This window comes from Sebastes umbrosus, chromosome 22, assembly GCF_015220745.1.
Source record: "Sebastes umbrosus isolate fSebUmb1 chromosome 22, fSebUmb1.pri, whole genome shotgun sequence".
Taxonomy (NCBI): domain Eukaryota; kingdom Metazoa; phylum Chordata; class Actinopteri; order Perciformes; family Sebastidae; genus Sebastes; species Sebastes umbrosus.
Window position 1 is genome coordinate 8752850 of NC_051290.1, and position 27011 is coordinate 8779860.

General features: G+C 40.2%; 1 protein-coding gene across 1 annotated transcript in view; it reads left to right on the top strand.

The window, feature by feature from the left end:
- adam19a (ADAM metallopeptidase domain 19a) overlaps nucleotides 1–21624 on the top strand; it is a 171749-nt gene extending 150125 nt beyond the window's left edge. Inside the window, exons 17-23 of the mRNA XM_037758149.1 lie at nucleotides 3600–3677; nucleotides 7659–7767; nucleotides 9634–9775; nucleotides 13494–13593; nucleotides 15195–15446; nucleotides 16897–17105; nucleotides 20749–21624. Of these exons, the coding sequence (XP_037614077.1) occupies nucleotides 3600–3677; nucleotides 7659–7767; nucleotides 9634–9775; nucleotides 13494–13593; nucleotides 15195–15446; nucleotides 16897–17105; nucleotides 20749–20800 (942 nt within the window). The 3' untranslated portion in view covers nucleotides 20801–21624. The remainder of the gene's footprint in view (nucleotides 1–3599; nucleotides 3678–7658; nucleotides 7768–9633; nucleotides 9776–13493; nucleotides 13594–15194; nucleotides 15447–16896; nucleotides 17106–20748) is intronic.
- Nucleotides 21625–27011: the final 5387 nt, after the last annotated feature.

The window sequence follows — 27011 nt, forward strand, 5'->3', positions numbered from 1 at the left end:
AGCCTACAGTAACTGGTGCAATCTGGATTCACATGTTGGTTTTATTGCAACATCTGTGTGCAGAAAGAACTTCATTTAGTCCAAGTAAAGATAGCAGTCAGTTGTCTGTGTTCCCCGTTGCTATTAGTCGCTAATATTCTCCTTCTGAATAAAAGATCAGGGTTTCATACAAAGCTAAATGTCACAGGGACCCAGCAGGTCTGTTGTGTGTCAGGTGTTTGTTTAAGCCACTTCCTCTGATACTCATTTGGGTTGCAATCCAGATGCTGAGTGGAATATCAAGTTCCAAGTAAACCCACCTACAGACACACACAAAAATCATACAAAATAAGGACTGAATTATGCATGTGAAATACATATGTATGAAAACACACACACACACTCACACTCACACACACACACACACAGGAGTATCTGCAGTCTCCTCCGTTCCACCAGTAAATTCTATTTCTCTGTCTGTCTATATTGCTTTCCCACTGCAGCACATTCAGCCACTTGAATTCCATTCCAGCTATTGTGCGGCCGCTCTGAAAGGACTGAATAGTGCTGCATGAGTAATATATTATAAATAGGCAGCAGAGAATATTGTCTGCCATCCAGCGTGATGAATTTTGAGTCATCATATTGAACGGCGCCTTTTCTCAGCAATAAATGCATACATAACACAAAGCCGCTGCTTCTAATCACACAGTCACACGTTCACCTACACTAAATTGATTCCCCGTGCTGACAATAGAAAAGCCACAACAACAGGCAGAAGCAGGAGATACAGTGCTAATGCAAGTACTACTATTAATGCTAACACAACTCAGTGATGGAGTACTACACAAAAAAAATGCTGAATTATGAACCGCAGTTTGCAAGAGAAGCCTCCAACAAGACTTAAAGAGACACTTTTTATTAATCCTACCTCTGATGACATAAAGTCACAATGCTTTTGAGTGTTCACAGCCAATGATTTGATTATTTCTACACGTACCACAGCAACTACAGCACTCCAAGGTCGATCTTTCGGAGGTTGTAGTGGGCTCATCGATCGGTACCAACCATGTCATACTAGCTTGTTGACAAGGAGGTTAAATAACGCTCCAAACTTACGCTAAATCTTGGCGAGGAAAAACTGGCATGGCCATTTTCAAAGAAGTCCCTTGACCTCTGACCTCAAGATATGTGAATGAAAATGGGTTCTATGGGTACCCACGAGTCTCCCCTTTACAGACATGCCCACTTTATGATAATCACATGCAGTTTGGGGCAAGTCATAGTCAAGTCAGCACACTGACACACTGACAGCTGTTGTTCCCTGTTGGGCTTCAGTTTGCCATGTCATGATTTGAGCATATTTTCTATGCTAAATGCAGTACCTGTGAGGGTTTCTGGACAATATTTGTCATTGTTTTGTGTTGTTAATTGATTTCCAATAATAAATATATATGTATATTTGCATAAAGCAACATATTTGTCCACTCCCATGTTGATAAGAGTATTAAATACTTGACAAATCTCCCTTTAAGGTACATTTTGAATGGATAAAAAATGTGAAATTCATTTGTGATTAATCACAATGAACTATTTAAATCGATTGACAGCTCTAGTTTGCTTTTTTTCTATATAAGCACATATGTCTTTCTGCTGCATATCTGTAAATGTGTCTCTTCATTTGCATTTTTTTTTTATTTGCATGTGTTTTTTCTCTTGGCCACCATAAGACACATCCTTTCCACGCCCTTTTATTCAACATTCCTGACCCATAGAGATGCTGAAAAGTCAAGAGGCTGCATCTTATCCAGACCTCTGCTGCTAGGCTAAAAACAAAACCAAAGAACAGCGAACACATCACTCCATTCTTAGCTACACTTCACTGTCTCCCTGTATCTGCTAGAATTGATTTTAAAGTCCTGCTACTTGTGTACAAAGCTCTCTCAGTTCCATCACAAGCCCTTAGATCCTCTACTACTGCGTTTCTACATACTCGACAAAAAGAACACTGGAGATGCAGCTTTTTTCAGCTGTGGAGCAGCCTACACCCAAAGACATCAGAGAGGCTGTTTTTACACGGCACTTAAACACATATCTCTTTAACCAAGCCCTTTTCCTAGCACCACTTCTTATAATGGGCGTGCTTCACATGGAGTACCACATGCAGTTTTTAAATCACCTTTTTTATGCCTTTAAATGTATTTTTATGGCTGCTTGCTTTCTCTTCAACGCTAAGCACTTTCTCTTTATCTTTATTCTTTTTAATTCAATTTGTGTTTCCTGTTTTTTTATTATTTTTTAAATGTAAAGCTAGGGCTGTCAATCGATTCAAATATTTAATCACAATTTATTCGCATGATTGTCCAGAGTTAATTGTGATCACAAGTTAATCACATGTTTTTTATCTGTTCAAAATGTACCTTAAAGGGAGATTTATCAACATGGGAGTGGGCAAATATGCTTGCTTTATGCAAATGTATGTATATATTTATTATTGGAAAGCAATTAACAACACAAAACAATTACAAATATTGTCCAGAAACCCTCACAGGTACTGCATTTAGCATAAAAAATATGCTCAAATCATAACATGGCAAACTCAAGCCCTCAGGTTTGGAGCATTATTCAACCTCCTTATCAACAAGCTAGTATGTCATGGCTGGTACCAATGGATTATTAGGTTTTCTAGTTTCATATGATACCAGTATCTTCACTCTAGCTTTAAAGCTGAGCCCGCTACAACCTAAAACTCGCAAGTTGCATTAATGCGTGAAAGAAATTAGGGGCGTTAAAACAAATTTGCGTTAACGTGTAATTATCGTGTTAACTTTGACCGCCCTATATAAAGTACTTTGAGCTGCATGAATGTATGAAAGGTACAAATACAGTTTAGTTTTATTGTTTGGGTTTTATTTTGGCGGTATGGTTCCATGTATTGCTGGCTGTTCGGTGGAGGTAGAAGGCTGTGTTGTTTTTCAGCAGGCTCTACAGTATAATCTGTGTTTTTGACTCCTCCATCCCGCCTGCTCTTCACACAGCTGAAATGCAAACACAAGGAGCTTCAGCCCCTCTCCATCCTGTTAGTCTCTGGTCCCAGATCAGTGTCACTGACTCAACCTTCACACCTCTTAAATCTGCTTCTACCTGTCCCCCCTATGTGTTTGTCCCAACATCTGTTCCAACACAGTTAAGGTGCAAACTTCCCTATAAAAATAAAAAACGCCACTTCAGCATTGATTTAAATGGTTATTAGGATGAATATTAGAGCAGCAGTAGAGACAAATTGTGTTTGGTGATAGCAGCTCAATAAACATCATTACAAGCTGTAAAAGCAAGTCTATAAAAGTAGTGATTTTGGAAGTGATTTAAAACAGGATACTGATGCTGCTTGGCCAATCTCCTCAGGCAGCCAGGTTGTTCCAAAGCCCAAGGGCACTGAGAGAAGGCAGATCAAAGTCTGTGTATATATGTGTGTGTGTGTGTGTGTGTGTGTGTGCGTGTGTGTGTGTGTGTGTGTGTGTGTGTGTGTGTGTGTGTGTGTGTGTGTGTGTGTGCGCGTGTGTGTGTGTGCACTGTAATCTTTAACACAGTATGTGATCATTCTGCTTGTGTTGCCACAGGTGTGCAGAGACCGCCGATGCCAAAATGCCTCTTTTACCGAGCTGGAGACTTGCATCGTACGCTGTCACAGCAAAGGGGTAGGCACACACACACACACACACACTGCACACACACTCACAAGCATACAAAGCCATGCAACAGACTCAACTCACTTAGCTGCCGGGCACGGCTCCCTAATCTTATTGTCACACTGTGTCCTTGGGCAAAGGTAGCGCTTTGCAGCGCTGTCACCAAGACTGTCGTAAAAAGGCAGGAATATAGATGGCTGGAATACAACAGCAACTGAAGTGATGAACTATTCATTGGAGCAGTACAAGCAAGCCTGAGGCAGATAAGGAGGAATCATACATAGTTTATGAGTCAGTAACCAAGCTCTGGAGTGGAGTGTTTGGGGCTTAAACACTTGTTACTTTAAGAGAAGATGGGGATGTAGATAGGGGATATTTATCAGGGAACTCTGACTTTGACCTCTGAAATCACTGTCAAGTGGTGGAGCTTCACTTTAATTGTGTCTTCCGGAGGTCATGAATAATCAGAGTGTACCACTGCAGGAAGTAGAATCACTGGTTTCCACTGTGGTAAATGTGGCATTTTTTTGCCTAGTGATACTTAACCAGCGGTTAAAGGGGAACTGCGACAATTTTACACATCAAAGTGTGTTTCCAGGTGTTGGGGAGTTCTACAGTAGATGTGAATAAGGTAGTATAAAGCCTGTAGTGTCTCCGACGAGCTCCGCCGCCGATTCAACATGCTGAATCAGCTGAAAAAACGCCAACACCCGCAGACTAAAGCTCATGGTGCGGGACACACTGAAATAACTTGGCCGACGGACGCTCACCGATGGCCCCAAAGTGTCCGACGGCTTAGTGTGTCAGGGCCTTTGGAGATAAGTGCAAAATGCCGAGGATGGCGTCTTCCATGCTGCGCTCATGCTTATAGGCAAATCGAAACATATCATAGCAATTGCGGTCAAAGCTACAGGATGAAAATCATTGTTCACTATGGCACAGGGATGTTTATGGTCCTTTCAGACCCAGCTGTGCTTGCCGCTGTTCAGCGCACATTACAGCATGCGGCGCCCGTCGTGGGGCGGCACCACAAGCCATTGGAAATAGTGGGTTTCAGAGCGCAGCGGTGCCGTTGTTGTGTTGTGTCTGAAAGGCCCATTAGGCACCGTGCTGGACAGTGGGACTGTCTAAGGAGCATTGGAATACGGGACATGATGCTGATGTCACTTCCTCTGCGTAGCTTTTGAGGAATCAACATCAGCATGGTGTCCCACATTCCTCTGTAAAACCTTAAACATTTTAAAGTTTTCACTACAGGCCACTTTCATAGCGTCTACCTCTAGTTGGCCTAGTTTGTGTCTGGACCGCTCTGTTGCTTGTTTTGACCCTGAGCGTTCGAAGCGAACTCAGCCTCGACTCAAATTTCACACCCCACAAGCCTTAATGTCTGTGTTTACCCCGTCTCCTGTCTCCTGTAGAAGGAATGGGCTTACCAGCCATTGTTATTTGATTAGGATTTTGAAATATTATGAGCGAGGAAGAAAAACAGCAGACGTATCCTCTCCTCCTTTAATCCCCTTCTCCTTCTATCTGCACCATGTTGTTTCACGCTGTTTGTCCCTTTTTTGTTCTCTCCTCTCTGTGTAACAGTAGGTGGATAATGGAAGTGGCTTTGAGTCAGGATTATTCTAAATAGACAGTTTTGGCTTCTCCCAGCTTATGGTCTCCTCCTGTGTTTTTTAATTTAGCATTATCATATGATTTATATTGATCCTCGGGCTTTTGGAGTGCGCTGGATGGCCGTGCAAATAAACTACCCGCCTCTCAGAGACGCTTGCATCCTTAAAAAAATGTACAAAGGAGATTTCCATTAAAAAAGTTTAAAACATATTAGAAGTTCTGGAGATTTAGAGCGCGGAAGGGTATGTTATATATATCTATGATCCATTTCTTTGTATGATATAGCATTTAAAAATGTGCTCTCCAGAAAACTGAATTAGAAAAAGTTCACAAAGAAGCCTCCTGAATCTGAAGCTCTGAGAATCAGTAAACAACTGTGCGCCCTTCATGTCGTCGACCAAGTGCTAATGGGGTAAATAGGCATGTTAATCACTGATAGGATAATTACATCTGGATGTAATTGGAGCATGGCGGTATTTTCTCCTTCATTTAGGGGCTGGTGAATTACACAAGATGTCTGCAGATATTAATCAAGGTTTAAAATGCTAATCTCCAGATAAAAGTTTCTCTTTTACAAGTTAATTAAAAACTCTTCGAGGTGTTTTACTGCCAAATGGAGTGAAGGAAAGGGAGGTGTTTCCAGTTCAGGTCACATTTTGACTCTTTAGGTGCACAAGGTGGCAGATTACTGGTCGTTACTCAAAGGTCTGCTGTGGTGAAATGGCTGGCAGTCATTTTTATTCTTCTTTAACCTTATGTCTCAGCGAGTTCCTTTCTTTTTTTATTGGACCCTACCCTTGACTATCCCCCAACCAGTGCTCGAAGTGGGTCAGTACTCACCAATACGCAGTACCGGCACTTTTTCATTTTTACTCCTTGGCGTACCGTAACTTCTTCTTGCTCACCGGAACTTCTCTCAAGCTGCCGGTGCAACATTGCCAACACTGGCTGAATTCACCCAGAGATATTAAAGGGATAACTCCTCTGTAACAGTTTCTGTGGTCTCATGGTAGACATGTCATAACCCCCCTTTACTGGTGCAGGTTAGACAGGAACTGGAGGTCTGAAACTGCTGGACCTGCTGGATGATATCACCTGAATTATTGTTTTTATTTCTCCTTTATTAATGTAAGACCAGAGAGCCCAATTAACCCACTAGGGGTTGTGGCCCCCTACTAAACCTCTGGTTCCTTTTACTTTCTATAAAATGTGTGTATCCTCTGTGTGTCTGTTTTGTAAGCCCTGTTGGGTATAGTTCACACAGCAGCTTCATTATGTGTGTTTCAATTAGTTTGTCCTAACTTGATTAAACACACATTTATTATGGATTATGGACCATATACACTTAATATAAACTGAAATAATAAAGGTATGAAAACTAGATTTGAGGTAGATATAGAGGTGTAAACGCAGGAGCCACCTGTATTTAAAGATAGGGTTGACGATGTTGGAAAGCTAGTATAATTTGAAAGTAGCATCGCCTCAGGAGCTCCGTCTAAACCCTCCCCCTCCCCTCGGGGCACCGCGGCATCGTAACTACTTCACAGACACAGAGCGGAGAGAGGACCTCAACTCAACAATGCTACCTCATGACAAGTAACCGCACCCGCAGTGCTACTTTTGGCTGAGTTTTCTCTTGCATTCGCCAGTAATCTTGCGGTAGCGATGCGCTTTGAGTTCAGGATGGTGCATAGCCAAGGGTAGAGAACAAGCAGGGAGGCAGGGAGGCATCTGATTGGTTCTTTCCAAGCGGACCGCGAGGCAGTGATTGGTAGACGTTTTTACAGGATTACAGCAGCTACAGATGACGGCTCTTTTCCGGTCCTTTTTTCAGAGCTCATAAGTAATGGATCGCTGTCGGGGTGTAAACACCATTTCAACCAATATAACAAATAGTGTATACTGGAGAACATCGTCAACCCTGCCTTTAAATACTGTAATTCCGTTTCAGTTCACATTGTGCTGTAGCGGTGCATAATACTAAACAAAGGAATCAAATGATCAAGAACTAATCGGCACTCAAGGGGCCCCTGATGGTTTGGAGACAAAGGAAGTACACCCTCCAGTTCCAGTCAGAAACAAAAAAAAATAATTAAATTGTACATACAACGTTACAGTATACACAAATAATGGAAACACACAGATGTGAGACATCATTGCTTTTTATGTCAGTATTCTGCAGTCTGCTCCATTTACAGTACAAGGTGAATATGTGAAGGAAAATCCCATTAAAACATACAGTGCCAATCTGTAAACAACACATTAGTGCTTCTAATATGGCTGCTACACTTCAAGGCACACACATACTAGATTATACTGAGAGCGAACAGTAATCACATTAACAAATGTCGTGTGTGTGTGTGTGTATAGGTGTGTAACAGTAATGGGAACTGCCACTGTAACCGCGGCTGGGCACCACCCTTCTGTGAGAAGCCAGGACTCGGAGGCAGCGTGGACAGTGGACCCATCCAGTATGACAGTGAGTTCACACACACACACACACTCAAACAAAGCGTGTCCTGCTATTGTGCCAACGTGTCCCTCCACAACAGTGTTATCAGGTTATTTTCTAAAACATCGCTCGCTGACGCACCAGAACAACAGCGTCATGTTTAAACCTCATCCGTCGGGGGGGGACGTGCAGGCCGCAAACAGCTACGATATGTTTTCATAGCGGTGCTCGGGTGTTGTGCCTCAGCGAGTCAAGATTATGCTAATTGAATTACATGACAGGCAGACAATGGAGACGTGTGGGAAAGCGTCACTGTCTCGGTGTGGACAGAAGGCCGAGAAGGAGGACAGAATCTAAAAAACACGCTTTTTTCAAATGGATTCTGGATGTGATTCTGTGAGTGTATTCAAGTGGACTTTTACACACAATGACTTCCACTACTCAGCCTGTGAGAAAAGTTTGCTGATGACATTGCTATGACATCATCAGGGTTATGTCGGCATAGATAGGCGAAGTCACGCCCCTTCCGGTGGACCACCATGGGACTTTATTTCGGAAAGAAATATGGCGAGAAATATTTTTTTGATCCAGTTTGAATTGTGCCATGAATCACAAATATGATGTTTGTCAATTTAAAAGAGAATTTTGCAAAAACAGAAAGTCTCAGTTTGTTGTAAAACAGTTGAAGTATCAGACTGTGAAAATACATAATTAGAAAGACGGCACACCCAAAAGTGTGGTAGTGACGTCTCTCTCTCTGAAGCTACGATGTCTGTGTGTTTCCTACTGGGATGAACTCACACCAGCAAACGGGTCTGATCCTTCTTTCTCCTTCCGGCTGATAAAAAGACCAGGAGTCGCTGGATAAAACACATCAGGGCAGATCACGTTACATTTTGCGTGTAACACTGCGACTTTCTTGACTTGCAAAATGATCTTATAAATTGACAAACATCATATGTGTGATTCATGGCGCAATTCAAACAGGATCAAAAAGATAATTATCTCTCGTCGTGGACTACCGTTCAAAATAAGCTCCCATGGGGTCCTCCGGAAGGGGGCGGGACTTCGCCTCTCTATTGGCTTGAAGACGTCAAATTCATAACAGAAAGTGTGAGTTACAAACCGGGGATGTGGAGTTTGAAAGACGTGGGTGTTTATTAGGTAGGGAAGGTCCAACGAAAAGAGCCTTTCAAGTTGCATCATGGGAATTGTAGCATTGTTCATTTAAACCATTCATTATTTAATCTGTCTATTGTGAGTCCCCGAAATGTATGAAAATGAAATACATAACAAGGGAGTTGTCTTTTGCCTCGCACGCTGTGGTCTCAGTTATGATCAAGTTTTCAGAGTAACTCCGTTATGTGTGTTAATATCACATCCTGATTATAGATATCTGGATTCTATGGCATGCTGTGTGGCACCACACTGGCACCGTGTTTATGAGCAACAAGAAATCTGGTGGCAACAGTCTAATAATGAAATGATTCATATTTTGGCCGGTGCGTGTGTAGCTCCGGGTGATAAACTCAACTCAGCAGATCTCCAGAACGTGTCTCCAACAGCAGCAGCATCTTTCAGAAAAAGTGCAGGATCATCTCTCTGCTTCTGTCTCTAGTGTTGCATCCACATCAGCAAATAAAATCCAGTCATTATATTCCTTTTCAACCTGAACAGTGAGGTGCTTATTTAATGTTTGTTGATAAAACACACACATGGTTTGTCCATTCAGCATATTTAGTTTCCCTATTCTCCAATTTTCATCTTTTATTCTCACATGTTAATCAAAACTGTCTGAAATGCATTCCATATTTATAAAGAGAGAAAAAGAGATATGTGTTTTTAGAACCAAGCCAGTTAACGTTGAGTGTGTGTGTGTGTGTGTGTCTACAGGTCAGGTGGGGCTGGTCGTTGGGCTGCTGTTTGCCTTCCTGTTTATCCTACCTGCAGTGCTGCTGATCTTCTACTGCTACAGGATCAAGACTTCCTATTACCATAAGTGGCTTTCCCAGAGAGAGAAGAACAAGAGCAACAAGTACTGTATCCCGTCTGTCTGTCTGTCTGTCTGTCTGTTTGTTTGTTTGTCTGTCTGTCTGTCTGTCTGTCTGTCTGTCTGTCTGTCTGTCTGTCTGCTAAAAACACATGACACACGTTAAGCCGGGCATACACTCTACGATTTTAGCCCGTTTCTGGCCCGAATTTCGAGACGCATGACCGAATTTCAGTTTCGTCGGGCGTCATTTGCCGACGAAGGCCGAGAACGGATTAACTCCTCCCGACCGGCCGTTGGACGGTCGGATGAATTTCTGACATGTCAGAAATTTTTGTCGGCCGGCCACAGGCTCTCACACAGTTGCACCTTTTTTCTGTTTTTTTTACAGTAATCAGAGCGTAGCTATCAACAATAAAAATGTACAATAGATATAGTAAAACGTAGCTTACCTCCAATTCTCTCTGCAAAATGGACAATCCATACTGTCCACGTCTTCCTCGCCACCTGTGAGTCCTCATGCCTCTTTTTTTAGCAGACAGGATGGCACAGATGATCAAGGCAGCACGTTTCTGCCTTGTTCGCATTATTGGGACCCGTACAGACCTCTGTTTGCATACAAACTTGAACTGCCTCGGAGCTTTCAAACAAATCTTTATTGATAACTGTCAACAGCCAGAACAGTCAGCAGGAGCTTACGGGACGTGAGCACATAAATCTTGAGCTTTGGTTTTTACATCGCAAACCATCGACCTGTACAGTAGAAGTAGGAATTACAGAACAACATTTCTAAAATCGTACAGTGTACGCCCGGCTTTAACGGAACTACATCCAGAGAACAGAGTGAAAATCATGGAATTATATATACTATACAGGACACCATTGCATCAATGACGGTTATTACTTTTTGACATTCCCATAATTAATCAAACATGAAAGGGGAACTTCGGTATTTTTCAACCTGGACCCTATTTTCCCATTTTTCTTTGTGTTTGAGTGACTAACGCTGCTCTCTAACCTTGTTATTGTGTCTAACCAAGGCTTGCTCAAGGAGAAGTCTCGTTCTGAAGTAAGTTGCCTTGATGGCGGAGGACAACGGTGGAAATGTGAGAGAGAGAGAGAGTGGAGAAAGGAGTGCTGGTTTTGTCAGAGTTTGTTGTGTGGGAGTACAGATTTTCAATGTCATGGCTGAATATTTAGAGGATTTCAACAATGTGGAGGTGATGAAAGATTTCAGAACGAGACTTCTCCTTGAGCGAAACTTGGTGAGACACAATAACAAACAGACAGGAGGTTTTATTTCTCTGTAGGGTCCTTTCCATAATGTTATCAGACACTTCTAATTAGTCACTTTGACACAAAAACATGGGAGAATTCAGTAGGGTCCACGTTGGAAAATACCAAAGTTACACTTTAAATAAAAATAAATCACAGAGGTTAGATAAGATCATTACACAAGATCATTATGTAGTTCTAACACTTGATTCTCTATCTTGGAACTCGTTTGTTTGTTGGAAAACAGCAGTGTATTACTATGCAGAGGAGCGTTCACGTATCACGCTGTCTGCATGAGAAGGGAGGGGATCTAATAGTGAAAGGAGGAGGAAATTAATCATGCATGGAAGGAAGAGAATATTTGGAGGAAAAGGAAGAAGAAAGGAAAGGAAGGAAGTCGGGAAAATGTGGCAGCAGAATGGATTAAAAAAAAGGTTAAGGAGGGAGAAATAAATAAAAGAGAAAGGGAAAGGAGGAAGGCAAGTGTTGAATTACAGGACAGAAAGAAGGAAGAAGGGAAGTGTGCCATGTCTGCCAGCGCTCCAAGCAGATCGATGCATTCACCGGAACATCTCTACATCAGCATAAATGGCAGCATTTTGTGCTGCAGCTCACCTCAATCAGAACCAAACAAAATCATGTCCTCATAAAGCCCAGAGCTTCCTTTATGAGCTCTGCCATATAGCTCACCCACAGAGACAGCCTCGTCATAACACCGGCTGAGTTAGTGCCTCGGAAAATACTCAAGCGTTCCGCAGTGATTTACAGAACACAAATGTGTCTGGAAAGGATCCAGCAGTACAGCAGGTTTTATAAAGAGCCTGACCTTCCAACTGTCGACTGGCACAAAGGCTAAATATTGGTGATATTGGGCCTCGGCAGAAGACATCTAAATGAACGGCTCACGATATGGAAAATTGAGCCGCTACGATGATTAAAAAGACTCTTAACGGCAGTAGCTACACAGAAAACCCTCTGCCTTTTCTGTTTTTGTTCCATGGCCAATCATTTGGGTTCGTTTACAGTTCAGCAGAGGGACAGCGGGTGGCTGGAGCTGATTAAAGGCCGCTCTAAGCATATATACATCCAGTGTGCTCGGAAAGCCTTCCAATCAGCTAAGAGGCTGCAGTGTACACTGACTAACCAGTTTATTAAGTACTGAACACCTCTACGGTCCGATTCAATCCAATGCAGCAGCCCTGCAGTAAACTTCCTGTCAAGCTCTTAGTATTTAGGTTGGTAGTAGTTAGCTGTGTTGTTGCACTAGATGACATGTGTCTTCAAATGTATGGTGGAAGGAACAAGTTAGAGGTAACCTGTTGACTTTTAAAGCTGCACTAATTCTAACATATTTTCATATGAAAGGTGTTTTCTCAGGAGGTGGTGGAGACCAAAACCAGAGCTAGAAAGAGAGTTCAGGTCTTTGCACACCGTCTTTGGACTGAAATCGACTACCGGACGTCAGTAAAACGTCCGCCTAAAAAGTGCCGTACAAAAGTAATACAAAATTATTTCTATTCTATTGTTATATTCTACTAAAATAAAGAGATCCAGGGATGACGTATTTTTGTAGGCCAACCAGGAAGTTAGCATCACACTGGTTCCCTCGACAAAAAGCCAACGGGATTGTTCCATTGGCTTTTGGGATTTTTGAAGCGTAAATGCAATCGCCAGAAGTATAAAGCTAACGTTAGGCTATAAACGAACTACACCACGGTCGCATGAGCGTGAGTATACACAACGAGGCTGTAAAGGAGGACGAGTCGGCGTGATGACGTTTAGTAATCTCATTTAGCCACTTGTTAGCAACCGCCTTTTTTAAGACACGTAAAAGTTTCAAAATTCACAAGTGGGGTATTTACTGAGTTATGTCGTAGAACAAAAGGTTAAAATCTCTTCAGCTTGTGTTAACCACAGACCTTATTTCAGGCATCTAACTAAAAACCCATTGACTTCCAGACTTCCAGGAACCAGAAGTGCTTAAATGCTAACTCATTCCCAGGTTCTAGGACTCATTCCTGTAGCACTCTATGGCCTGTGTTGAACAATAAGATATTATAAATATAACAAGTGTTTTCAGTCCAAAATGGTGGCTCCAGCTGTTGTCAAAAAGACACCAGAGTTTCGTCTCTTTGCTTCTATACTCTGGTGTTTATCATGCCATTCTGGATGATGATGTTTGCACGGACAGTTGGCTTTTGACGGATGTGGAGGACACAAACACGACTCCAAATGAACGCTAATGTTGCTCAGTGTCCGCTGGATGTGTAAATAGGCAACTGTTTGCTAACACATTATCCATACCGACTTCATAAGATGACACTATGTCAGTGTTGTGTCTTCAGCTTCATCCTCTCACATCATCCTGGATGAGAAACTTTATGTTGACTTCTCCTCCGTCTCTTTTTCCCACCTGGGGCCTTAAAATCAATGCCACATTAAGAAGAGCGATGCTTTACTCTCTGCCTGTCCTCATTTCTCCGGTCAGGTTGGAGGCATCGCTGGAGAAAGGGAAGAATGGCCATCTGAATCCTGCCTTTCACCTGAAGGTGGTCGGACCAATCAACAAAGCTAGCAGCCACAAGGGGGTGAGTGCTGTGTGAGTGTGTGTGTGTGTGTGTGTGTGTAAGGAGGGGAGGAAATGGGAGGGCGGTGACTGTTTCTCTTGCTGTGTTTTAGTGAATAATAGACCGTCCATGTGCTTGACCTTCATATTTAATGGCCTCATTTTACAGCAGCTTGTTATATTGTGTGACCACTTAGAGTCTGCCTCCTCCTCCCACGTCCACAACACTCCTCTCCACTAGTTCAATGTGCCTCCAGCATCATTTCATCATGTCGTTATTCCCCTGTTTTTATAGCATTTATTTAATTGGATGGGTTAGCAGCTCGGGGTTAGTGCACATTTGTCATTGGCAAGTGAAAGAAATACAACAGGAGCAAAAGAGGAGACAAATACAAGAAGGAAAAGGAGGGACAAAGAATGGAGGACAAAAGGAATCAATGAGTCTTAATAAGAATAAACATTATTCATCTAGAAGCTTTTATAGGCAAAATGCAGCTCAGTGGTATTTACAGCAAGAGTAAAGGCTAGGATTGATAACTAATGATACAAACACTCAACTAAATATGTAATAAAAAGAGAGATAATAAGAAACCTTGGAAATGGAATTACAAAAGAAGGACGAGGTTTAATTGAAATATTGTTTCCGAACATTTTTTTGTTACTGTTATTATTCAATGTTGCAAATCTCTTGCCAATAAAAATTTGAGTTACAAAAAAAAAGTGATGACTGAAAACATAAGAAAGGAAAAAGCATACGAAAATTTAAAAATACATCCAAAAAGAGGAGGAAAAAAAGTGTACAAAAATACAAGTAATTGTAAGAAGTAGTAATAATCATGTCTAGGTAAAAATTGAGGCTTGTTAGAGCTTCAGTGACATAATGGGTAACACATCAGAGTTAGTGGTTACACCTACATTTCTTGCCTGATGTGTAATAATCAATATAGTGTAATAAATTGTAGGCACAGTTTCTCTCTTTGCTCATATGGACGAGTAACTCTGGTCTTAGCTTTGTCCAGGAACTTTAAGTAAAGCGCACAGAGGTCATCAGGATCAACAGCTACCGTAAAACTTCAATTAAAAGCCGAGCCCCAAATAGACACAGAGTCCCTTTTACTCGCCGGGTAACTTTTGTCAGTATGGACATGTTACACATCGTTAGATCGGATAGATTCTCCACAATTCGCGAGCAGATGAAGTACGACGCCAAAGACAAGAAGGAGGCAGAGGAAACCGATAGGAGAGAGAAGAACCTTGAAAAAGCCAAGAAGATCACCATTGAGATTCAATTGTGCCTCCCTCCGTGTTTTTGAAAGGCTAAACGACAACAAATCTGGATTGAAGCAGAGTGCTTTGTTGGATGGATGCAACAAATGCATGTTGTGAATTTTGGAAATGATTACATCGATTTATTTTTTCAATAAATGTTGACTCCTGGACTGAAGAGTGAGACAATTACAGTCAGAGACGCTGAGCCAAATAAGGTGTTGTTGTTTGAGTAGACTGTCAATTGCATGTAGACTAGCTTTTCCAAGATTTTGCTCTGACAGCAGATTAAAAGTTATTCCAAGCTATTTTTCTTTTCCTTAAGTTTGTGTTGTTGTCTTTGTTGTGACCCCACAGCTTCCTCACACCAGCAAAGAGGTCCTGCCTCTAAGACCAGGCCCTGCACCCAATGGCACCCAGCCAGTCAACATTGTGCGACCTCTGAGACCCACCCAGTCTCCCCAGGGTGGTTCCCGGGACCTCAAGGTGGTTCGCCCGCCTCTGCCAGCTGGCAAGCCACCAGGAGCACCACCCAAATCCCCCGCAACCCCACAGAGACTCACCCCGCCCAAGAAACCTCTGCCCCTCAACCCGACACGATCTCCACTGGTAAGGCCCTTTTTGACCAGTTGCTGACCTGTAATTACACATAATTGAATTTTAAAACTATAACCTAAAAATCATACCACATATTGTAAAAAACAGAATGGAGTCACAAAGGTTATAAGCTTTAGAATAACCAATACTCACCTCTTTTTACGAGGGACAGCTGTCTTTAGATATGAAGTGTAGGGAGAATGGTGTACAGGCATCTCCATTTATAGTGGTTTAATGTCAAAACAACTTCAGTCTTATTTCCATAATTTTGCTCACCAACAGGGCATCAACGCGAGCTGTCAGGCAGCCAGACAGTTGTTAAATGAATCCCCCATTTTAATGATACTATGTACAAGAAGAGCTTCATAAAAACAGACTGCATTTTGTGAGCTCGGGTATGGAATAATTAAGGTGTGAAATGCAAAGGGAAAATCATGTATATATAAATAAATATATACAGTAAATACATTTAAAATTAATGAAATTAAATGCAAAAATATAGAAATAAATAAATAAATAAATAAAAAAAATAAAAACAAATGCAAAAGTAAATAAATACATCTAAAAAAAAATTTAAAAATCATAAATAAATAAATAAAAGGGAAAATTAAACAGAGGAATAAATAGATATGGGAATTAATATTTATATAAATAAATAAAGAAGCAAAATAAGAAGCAAAACAGAAATATCAATTTGTGTCACATTTTATCAATTGATTAATGTCTAAATTTATTTATTTATTTATTTATTTATTTATTTATTTATTTATTTATGTATTTATTTTTGGCAGGTCTGTCCTCCATAGATGTCCCAATTTTATGTCAAACTTTGAAAAGAGAACTTCTCCTGACTGCAGCTGAATGCCTGATTTGTAAATGTAATTCCGAGCTACAGCCAAATACACCGAGCTAATAAGAAAACTGTTGGACTGTCTGTATCAGAGTACCTCTCAGATGAATTCCATCTGAACCCTGAAGAAATACTGAATTAAATCTGCAGTGTGTTTCTTATCTGATTGCTTTCTTATTGATTTATCTTCTCTCATCAGTGCTTCTCTATGAAGTGTAAAATGCCTTTAATGCCATCTTCTGAATGTCGTGATGCTTTTTCTTGTTTGTGTCAGATATCCAATATTTAAGTGTACTTTGTGATCTGATCTGTGTGCCGAAGTGGTGATTTTAATCTGCCGTACCTGTGTGAAGTGGGACTGAAGTTCCTCTTATCAGCTAGCTGAACAGATTCCGGAGACAACCTGGATCCAGTCCAGTACGGAAATGGGAGTGAAGTCCTCCTCCCTGCTGGGCCCATGTGCCGAGGATTTAGTGTTCAGCACCGTGTTGGCGCTGATCCCACTTTTTCTCTTTTTGCTTTTTAAACTTTTGCTGTTTGTCTTTTCTTTCTACTTTGTCCTTGTATTCTACAGCAGTTTGCAGAATGATGTCTCTGTGTGCTCTCTTTTAGTTGGTGTCTGAGCTGCAGCCCAGACCGTCCCCCTTCCCTCCTCAGAGGCCTCTCCCCCTCAGCCCAGCCAGAGGAGCCTCCCCGACAGTGAGTCCAGCCCGGGTCCTGGTCTCCAAACCCTCCCCGGGCCTGCTGGTCATGATGCCCCCGGCAGTGGGACCCAAACCTGTGGGCAAAGTCTCAGCCATCCCCCCTCTCAGAGTTCTCAGGTGGGCACCGACACATACAGTAGTGTAGAGTACTCTGGCTCTTCTGTCACCTCTGTAATAAGATGAGAGACTTTTATTTCTCCTGTACAAATGAAAAGTGCATATGTGAAGGTCGCAGAGGTCAAAAGGTGAAATCACATCATTTCATTGCTATGTAACTTAAAAGTTCTCTACAGCAATTCACATCAGCAACAAAAGCCCCTCTCAGACATTCACACCTTTATTTTAATCTGAGGCATTTTAACCGGTTGGTCTCACGTCTGAATAAGCACCCTGGACCCAATAGAATAGAATATATCTTTATTGTCATTGTACAAGTACAACGAAATTTAAATGCAAACCTTAAAAAGTGCAAGAAACATAAAAAATAACGTGCCTCTAAAACTATAAAAAAAAAAAAAAATAATAAAAACACACATACCACACACAAGACATTCACATTCTGCAGGTATTGCACGACTCACATCATTATTGCAGAGTGAATATTTACAAGTTATTCAAGTTTTTGCTGTGTTTAGTGCAGTTATGGCTTTGGCATAAAACTGTTCTTTAATCTGTTTGTCCGTGCTTTCGATGTCCTAAAACGTCTGCCTAAGGGCAGCAGTTCAAAGAGAGAATGTCCGGGGATGAGAAAGGTCCCTGAGAATATTCTGTGCTTCCCTGAAGCAGAATAATCTCAGGGACCCCAATCCCAACGTCCTCGCTCACAGACTCACAGACTCACATACTTTGAGGCGTGTTCCACCCAGGGTTACCACAGTTACCAGGGGAAGCCCAGAGGCGTAAAGAAAAAAAAATAATCATAAACATGATGATGGCACACGGGTGTTCAGCCAGGCATATTAAAATTTACACAGAAACATTCAAATTAAGAATTTAAGATGGAACATAAAAACACATGAGATCAGAGGAACGCAGCGTTAGACCTCATTACACACCTGGTTTATTCATCAACCAGTTGTTTTATTTTTGCTTAATCAAGTTTGACAGAACAAGTAAATAGATTTTTTGACAGTTGCCTCTAGTCTCGTGAGGCAACAGCCTGGAAGGAAATGTAAAATAAAAACCTACAAATGGCGTCGTCAAGGTAACGTGATATGTTGCTGCAAAGTGCTGTCCCATTCAGCCTCTCACACGCAACCATTTACCAGGTGACGTCAGTCAAGTCATAGCCAAGTCAGCACACTGACACACTGACAGCTGTTGTTGCCTGTTGGGCTGCAGTTTGCCACGTTATGGTTTGAGCATATTTTTGATGCTAAATGCAGTACCTGTGAGGGTTTCTGGACAATAATTGTCATTGTTTTGTGTTGATAATTGATTTCCAATAATAAATATATACATACATTTGCATAAAGCAGCATATTTGTCCACTCCCATGTTGATAAGAGTATTAAATACTTGACAAATCTCCCTTTAAGGTACATTTTGAACAGATAAAAAATGTGATTAATTTGCAATTGACAGCACTAATATGAATGCACGTCCATTCACCACTCTTACACCAACAACCTGAACAATCCATTTGAAGAACTGATTTACTGTCGTGATTTGAATCATTCATTCTTTTCTTTTGCTTCATTCATTTCTGTATTGATTATTTCATCCTAACCTGACTGTTGTTGATTTTGAAGCGCACACACAGCTTGTGCACTGAATGTCTGTAGCAGTGTAAGCCAACAGCATTATCTCCGCCCACTCAGTGCAGCTGGACTGTATTGAACAACAGGCTTTACAGCTCTGCTGCCTGTATTATATGTTCTACTCAACATTACTGTGACTTTAACTTGACTTCAGGGAGAATGTTACTTCTCTTCAAACTTGCTAAAGTATATGTTATGTTCATAACGCAGCTGATGCTTGGAGTTCTTTTTGTACGTATCCTTGAAGTCCAGCCCTGTTTGAATGGTGTTTTATGACCCACCTATAGAAGTACTAGGGAGGCCCCCCGCTTTATCTGTGAGAAATACTGCCTCACAATAATCCCATCTTTTCATTTCATGCTGTTTTCTGTTCGAGGTGAGTGTGGGCACATAAACGCTCCACGTTTACAAACCATGCAATGCATTGATTCAGAGCTTCATCAGCAATACATTTTCATTTTTTACAGGCCTTCAGTCTTAAAGGCTTGTACTTACTTTCTTCAGATGCAGAGTCATGCTTTTTATTCCACGCCGTTTTTGTGTAAATGTAGTAAAAGTGAGGCAGGGAAACCTCTAGGAGATGATAGTTCTTCAGGTTTTATGGTTCCTCTCCTCAGAAAGATGTCTTAGTGTTTAAGAGTAGGGTTCAACTGTGCATAGAAAGCAATAGAACAAGCTTTGGAGCTCACTCACTGATGGTATCTGCGCTTATGTTCTTATGATAATGACTAGTTTTATAACAGGACATTCCTGCATGACTTTATTCTCATTAGTCCATGAAACAGCACTCCCATCCTGTTCTGTTGTCTGCAATAAAAACATTTATACATGCATGTATACTTGTATGTAATCTCCTCAAAGATGTTGTTTTATTTCATTATTTTTTTTATTCTATATTTCCTTATTGTCAACAAACCTCATAAAAAGACCCAAACCACACACTGGCCCTTTAAAGGAACACTGTGTAGGGGATCTATTGGCAGAAATGGAATATATTAAGTATGTTTTCTTTAGTTTATAATCACCTGATAATAAGAATCGGGTTTTTTTTGTTACCTTAGAATGAGCCGTTTATATCAACCCTGTCACCCACAAAATTACGTTCCCATAAAACTAAACTGCATAACCATAAAACATTTTTCTCCTGCATTACGGTCGCAGTTTTAAACACGTGATTAACATTGTAAATTGAAACAAAACGATGTTTTACAAACTATTTCTTTAAGGTTTAAAAATTATTTCGTAATCATTAACAAACAATTATATATACAGTTTATAAAATGTTATAATGTGTGCAACAATAAACTGTTAAAGTAACATAAATTATAGCATTACTAATAGTAAGCATTAGTAAACATGATTCATTATAAATTTGTTGTTTGTTAACAGTAAAATAACTTTTAACAAAGTTTAATTAAGTATAAATTTACCATTTATAAATGCTGGTTATTATAAAATGTTACCAAGATGTTTTTTTTTTTACTTTGTATGTCACATACCACATACCCACAGCGTCCACGGCTCCTTTCTAGCAGAGGGCCTGTGTTGCATGTCGTACTCTCTTCCCTTGTTTCCTGTCTACCGCTATACTGTCCTGTCTAATAAATGCAAAAATGCCCCTTCCTTCCTAACAAAACAAGAGATGGGGGACAACACACCACATTCACCATCTTAGTTTAATATCTTGTCATTTGAGTACGTTATGAATTAGTGTGAGTTTGGACGGTGTGTGTGTGGGATTGAGTCAGAATAAACTACAGTGTGTGTGTGGGATTGAGTCAGAATAAACTACAGTGTGTGTGTTCATGGTGGTGAAGGAACATGTCACCCAGTGACACAGTGTTGCTCACTGATGTGTTTTTAATGGAGCTCTATGGCTCCGAGGAAGAACAGATATCAAACTAGTTCTTGTTCTTACCTTATTCTAAAATACCAGAAAGTCAGTGTGCTGAATGAGTTTGACATTAAACTAGAATCTCTTCTTTTTGTCCTCCTTCCAGACCGGTCCCAGGTGCCAAACCAAACACAGCCTCGCCTCCGCCACGAAAATGACCTTCTCCTCCTCCCCTCCGCCCTCGGAGGAGGCAGCAGCTGACAGCCTATTTGCACTAAAGAGACTTTGGCCGGTAAACCACAGAGCTGTCGCACATACCAGAGGAGGGCGAACACAAAGTTAAAACCTGAGACACGAAAGAACAAGCAGAACTCTTACAAGTTCAGACTTCAAAATGAAACCTTAACCCCGCCCTCTTTTTTTCTCAATTTTGACCCCCTCTCCACCCTCCTCCTCCTCCGCCCCAGCGCGCTAACATTAACCCCGACGACGACGCGGTTTTGCACGGAGGCCTTGCAGACTGAGACAAGTGTTATCGCTGGGGGACGGTCACATTTGCCAAATTTTTTTAGGATTATTGTTTGTTTTTTAATCTGTTAATGCTGTCTGTGTATAAGAAAATGCATTTTTGTAATGACCGTTGTTTTGTTTACAGTTTGTTTTACGTCACGTTTTATGATTTATGTTATGTGCCAAAGAGGTCTCTTCATACCTGGGGTGTGTCCCCGAACGCTTGAAAATCGTCTTACGTCACGTTAAAGTTTACCGCAAGTCAACTCCTCCATATTTTTAGGTTTTTATAATTTATTGTATTGTATGAGGAATGTCTAAAATACCAATCTGGAGATACAGTGGCCTATCAGGAGGAAGGAGAGCCAATCACACAGCAGCTTCTCTTCTACACACTGTTTACATGGTGGAGGATCTGACGGATGCTTGGGACTTGCAGGACACACCCCGGTCGCTCATGTTGATTTGAATGTCTTTTGCTGTGTGTTATGACTTTTGAATTGTTACATAAAATATTTTTACAAAACTATCATCAAGTTTCTTTCATTCTGTCTTTTTTTTTTAAACAATATTTAATGGAAATGTTTATGCAATGATGTGCTGGCAGCCTGTGGATGTGTGCATACTGTATGAATGAGCTACTGCAAGTCGGATAATGTCTCGACTTGTGAAATTGAGTCGGTCATTTAGACTTTAAGATCATTGCTCAGCTTGTGAAAGCAGTTGTATCTTGTCTTCCGTAGCTCTGAGAAGCTTTTTTCAAGTCTGAGAAAATAACCCTCATGATGTCATCGTGATGTCATTAGGGTTACCTCAGCTTGAGCTTGAAGAATGCAAATTTATAACTGAAACGCCATGTTATAAACTGCAGGCATGGAGTTTGAAACGTGGGTGTTTATAAAGCACAGACATTTTTTTTAAATCTATACTATTCTTTGCATTATGGGAAATGTAGGATCCAGTGTTTTTGGAGCTTGACCCATACTAGCTATGGAGGACGGAACCTGCCAAAATAAAAAATAAATGCAATATAAATAAATTACTCAATTAATAAATAAATTTGAAAATAAAAAATAAATAAAAATAAATGCAAAAGTAAATTAATACATTTAAAAATGAATACATAATTAAATAAAAGGGAAAATTAAACCAAATAGTAAATAAATAAGGGAATTAATACAAAGATAAATTAATAAAGAAGCAAATTAAAACAGAAATAGCAATTTATGATCAATTAATTAATGGCTACATTTATCGAGTCATTTATGCATTTATTAATTAATGTTTTATTTTGTTAGGTTCCATCCTCCATAACGATCGATTAAAAGTCAGGAAATCTCCGTCTCTGCCGCTTTGATTTTGACAATTCTTTTTTGAAATCTGTATTTTCCGAGTCCTCCAACTTTATGTATGTGAAGTGCTAAATTAAAGGATCACTGGAGTGACACAGGTCAGAAGTTGAGAGGATGTATGAGTGCAGAGCACTGTGCCGAGTATTTAAACCTTTTACTGGAACTTAGTCATTCTCTGCACTGGACAATGGGTTCATTACAACAAGTCGCTATTTCCTGTGAACCATTTTTTGCTACTTGTTCTTAGCCAAACTCACAACTCCATATACTAAAAGATTAACTTTAACACCAGGCTGGAAAGCAGTGTTCTGCTGCCCTCTCTAGCTTAAATATGGACGGGAGTACACCTGTACTTCACTGATTCAAGGTGAGATGTTATCATGATTTTTAAAGGTTTCCTGCAGGAAAAAGATTTTACTTGTCCCAAAAGATCAACACATGTTGTGATTGTTTTGCTGTGTTTAACCTCTGACCTCTGGAGTGTTGCCTTTTTTCTGACTTTGTATTTGGCAATTACAGACATTGCTGTTTTTTGATGCTGAGCATCAACTCAGTGTCGTAAAAGTGCACCTGTTTTCTCAATGAAAAGGTTTTACTTGTCCCGTTGGTAGGAGGTCTGAGGAGCTCTAGGCTGTGAAGTGGGATGAATAACACTTATAGGTTCTCTATACAAGATTCAGAGCATTAATATATCATCAACAACTATTGTCTAGGTAAAGATATAGAGGAGTAATGTCTACCAGAGCAGAGAATGAAGTCTCTCTCCCTCTGTGTGTGTTGGAATCCAACTTACTTTGTCTCCCAGTGGTGTCATGATGATCTTATAGTTCCAGGCTGATGAGCAAGTATGAAGGCTTTACATCACAGAGAGTCTCCACTCCCACCTAACCTTAATGGATTCCACTCAGTTGGAAATGAGATATCAGAGAGGCAGCTCTCTCTCCCTGGAGACTAATGCATTTGGAGAGTCCACGGTTCGAGTGGAACGCTATCGGATAGCGAGGAGGAATGGCCTCGTGGGGAGATATATATCGATGTAGACGTTTTCCCAGCCCATTACCAAGGCGCCCGGCGCCCGACCAAACCTGTGGGCTGAATTCTGCACCAGACAGAAGACGTGATCTAAATGAAAAGAGCGGAGTTTTTCCAGGACCTCTGTCTATAAATCAAGCTCTGTGCAGCCACAGGCCTGAGGGAGGTGAATAAATATGTTGATGTCTTCCCTCAGGCGAGTTGGTGAGCCACATCAATGAAGTGAAGAGTTTATAAAAACAGAAGCCAGTCAGGTTTTGTTGCCTCTTAAGTTCCCTCAGTTCATTCAGGATAACAGCAGCAGAGAGCTCAAGTCCTGACATCATATACAAGGTCATCCTGAGGTTTACTACTATGGGGGACGGAACCTGTCAAAATAAAAAATAAATGAATAAACAAATAAATGACTCAATAAATAAATAAATATGTTATTAAATTTAGCAAAAATAATTAAAAAAATAAATTAGCCATTATTTAATGATAAAATGTGACATAAATTGATATTCCTGTTTTAATTTGCTTCTTTATTTAATTATTATGTATTAATTCACTTATTTATTTACTCTTCTGTTTAATTTTCAATTTTATTATTTATGTATTATTTTTAATATTTTCTAAATGTATTTATTTATTTTTTATTCATTTCATATTTATTTTTAAATGCTTGTATTTCTCATACATTTAAAAATAAATATGAAATAAATAGAAAATAAATGCAAACATATATAAATACATTTAAAAATGAATAAAAATAAATAAATAAAAGGGAAAATTAAACAGAAGAGTAAATAATTAAAGGACTTAATACAAGATGATAAATAAAATAAAAAAGCAAATTAAAACAGAAATACCAATTTATGTCATATTTTATATATTAATTAATGGCTACATTCATTTTTAAGATTATTTTTGCTACATTTAATGACATATTTATATATATTTATTATTGAATCATTTATTTTTTCATTTATTTTTGATTTTGGCAGGATCTGTCCTCCATATTAGTACCCATAATCTAAAATATATGATTTGACATTACTTACAATTCATTGTGACCGGCTGTAGCTCAGTGGATAAAGCAGGTAAGCCTTTGACCACAAGGTTGGCAGTTCAATCCCTGGTCCCAACTGTCTGCATGTCAAAGTGCCCTTGAGCAAGACACTGAACCCCAAGTTGCTCAGAGCAGCCAACAGCTAATAAAAACAACAAAAATTTCCCATCAAGCGAGGCACTGCATATATTAAACATCGTTATCCAGTGCTCTCTTCTTACTTTTTAAGCTGTAATCGCTGCTCCCAACAGTCTTGGACTTGTGGGGAATGCTGTTTGTTGAAGCTGTAGTTTAATATTTTGGGGGAATACGCTTATTCACTTTCTTGCCAACAGTTAGATGAGAAGATGAAAACCTCTCTCATGTCTTTACCGTTAAATATAAAGCTACAGCCAGCTACTGGTAAAAAAAAAAACAACTTTGTGTAAATGTCATGGATATATGATTTTTATATTTCCTGAGCAGATCTGTTTGATAATTGCACAAGATGAAATGTGCAAAAACCTTCATCACCTGTGGAGCGTGGAGCGCATTTCATGGCAATCTGGCCTGTAAATGTCAAGAATAAGCAGGGGGACCTCATGTCATCCACAGGCCATCAAGTAGACCAGCTGGCCCTTCAGCAACACCGTAAATTTAACATTATTCAGGCTCTGCTCCATCATTGTTGTGAGAAAGCTTTGTGCTCTTTGATATCACCTTTTGGTATGTCAGAGTATAACCCTTGCATACATGGTGTTAAAGGTGTAATCTCTCATTGACTAAGCTGACTCAAGGTTGACTCGTGGTGCTTTTGTGCAGATAAAAAACAAGTTCAGTTAACAACCTGCCGTGAGCCGAAAACGCCGACAATATCAAAACAGAAAGTCCTTTTGAAACCCGCGATCCCTCTGATTCTGAGCTATCAGACTAAAGACAAAACCAACTGCTACAGACTTTTTCATTTCCTTCGCTACGAGTCCGTATAGACCCCCACTGAGCAGTCTTACCCAAAGGCTGAGCTGAACTGACACATCAGAGCGTAGTGGCTTTAGATGCCTCATTTAGCTAATGTGCTGAACTCACACAGGCACGCACGAAGCTGCAGCATGCAGTCAGAAGACATCAAGCAAGTTAGTTAAACCGGTGGGACCGGCAAGAATTCATCTCTGTAGTAACAGACAAATGAAAAAGCCAGAGAAAAAAATCTGGTTCCAAGTAATAATGCCAATAAATCAGCTGAAAAGGTGGCAGGTGTTGGACTGACCTAGGGAAAGACTTGTGTCTTGTCTTGATCTATATAGTGTTGATAATTGGGCTGCACTGTTGGGGATGTTTGGTTTGCTGTGCACCTGCATGTGGATTACACAACACTTGTTTGTTTGCGGTGATAGTTTGTTTGTGTTTGTGTGTGTGTGTGTGTGTGCATGGTTTAGGAGGAACACATGGCGGAGCAGAATTGGATAAATGCTAGCCCTTCAACAATCAGTCTGATTGCTAAGTATACCCTTTTGTTGTAGTTGCGTTAGAATAAGGAATCATTTTTCTTACCTCCCTGTCGCCCAGAACCAGCATGACATTTTAGGATCACTATTATTGTTGCTATTTCTTTTTTTATCTATTTAACCTGATACCTGCTTTTGCATTTCAATATTTCACAACAATAAAGTTGTTTATATTTTAGCATTTAAACCTTTTTTAATAGATCTTTGTACAACTGCACCCTGAAGCCACTTCTCTGTCTAATCTTCTTTACACTTACCTGCGTATTGACCTGTAGACTATATAGAGGTTAGTCTTGGGTGAACCCGGGATAAGGTTTAGAAGTGCCTTATCTGCCAGTTGGGCAGGTCACACTTTCTTGCCTAGTGTTAGATGAGAAGATTGATACCACTCTCTTCCCAATCTTCTCATTTAACTCTGGGCAAGAAAGCAAATAAGCACATGTCCCAAAATGTTGAATATTCCTTTAGTTGTAAAATTGGGACAGTAATTTCAGGGCATTAACGAAACTTATCTGGGAATCTGTGGGTTTTAGCAACATGGACAGCGTTTATTGGCTAGATTCTACAGTAAGGAACTAACTAGTAACTAATTCCAGTATGTATTTAGGCTCAATATATTTGATTGTGATTAATTTTAGGCCAGCAAATAAAATGTAACCACTAATGTTAGCCTACACCTAGACCTGTCAAATCTGGACTAGATTAACATTATCCCAGAAAAATCAGAGACACTTAGAACAATCTTTCAGATTTGTGAAAAATGTATTCTATTTATGAAAATACAAAAGTGGGGAAATTTAAATTTTTTTTCACATCTAGACCACATTGGACCAGGTTTCTTTTTTAAAAAAAAAAATATAGACTTTATTTTTGGTGTGTGGTCTAATTGTTCAGGTGAAAGGGGGGACCCCAGTATTAACCTGTGTCTATGATCATTTTATCAGGTTACATTACTTCCTTTCTGCAGGAAAAGAAGTTGTGTCTAGAAGGTAACCCTCAA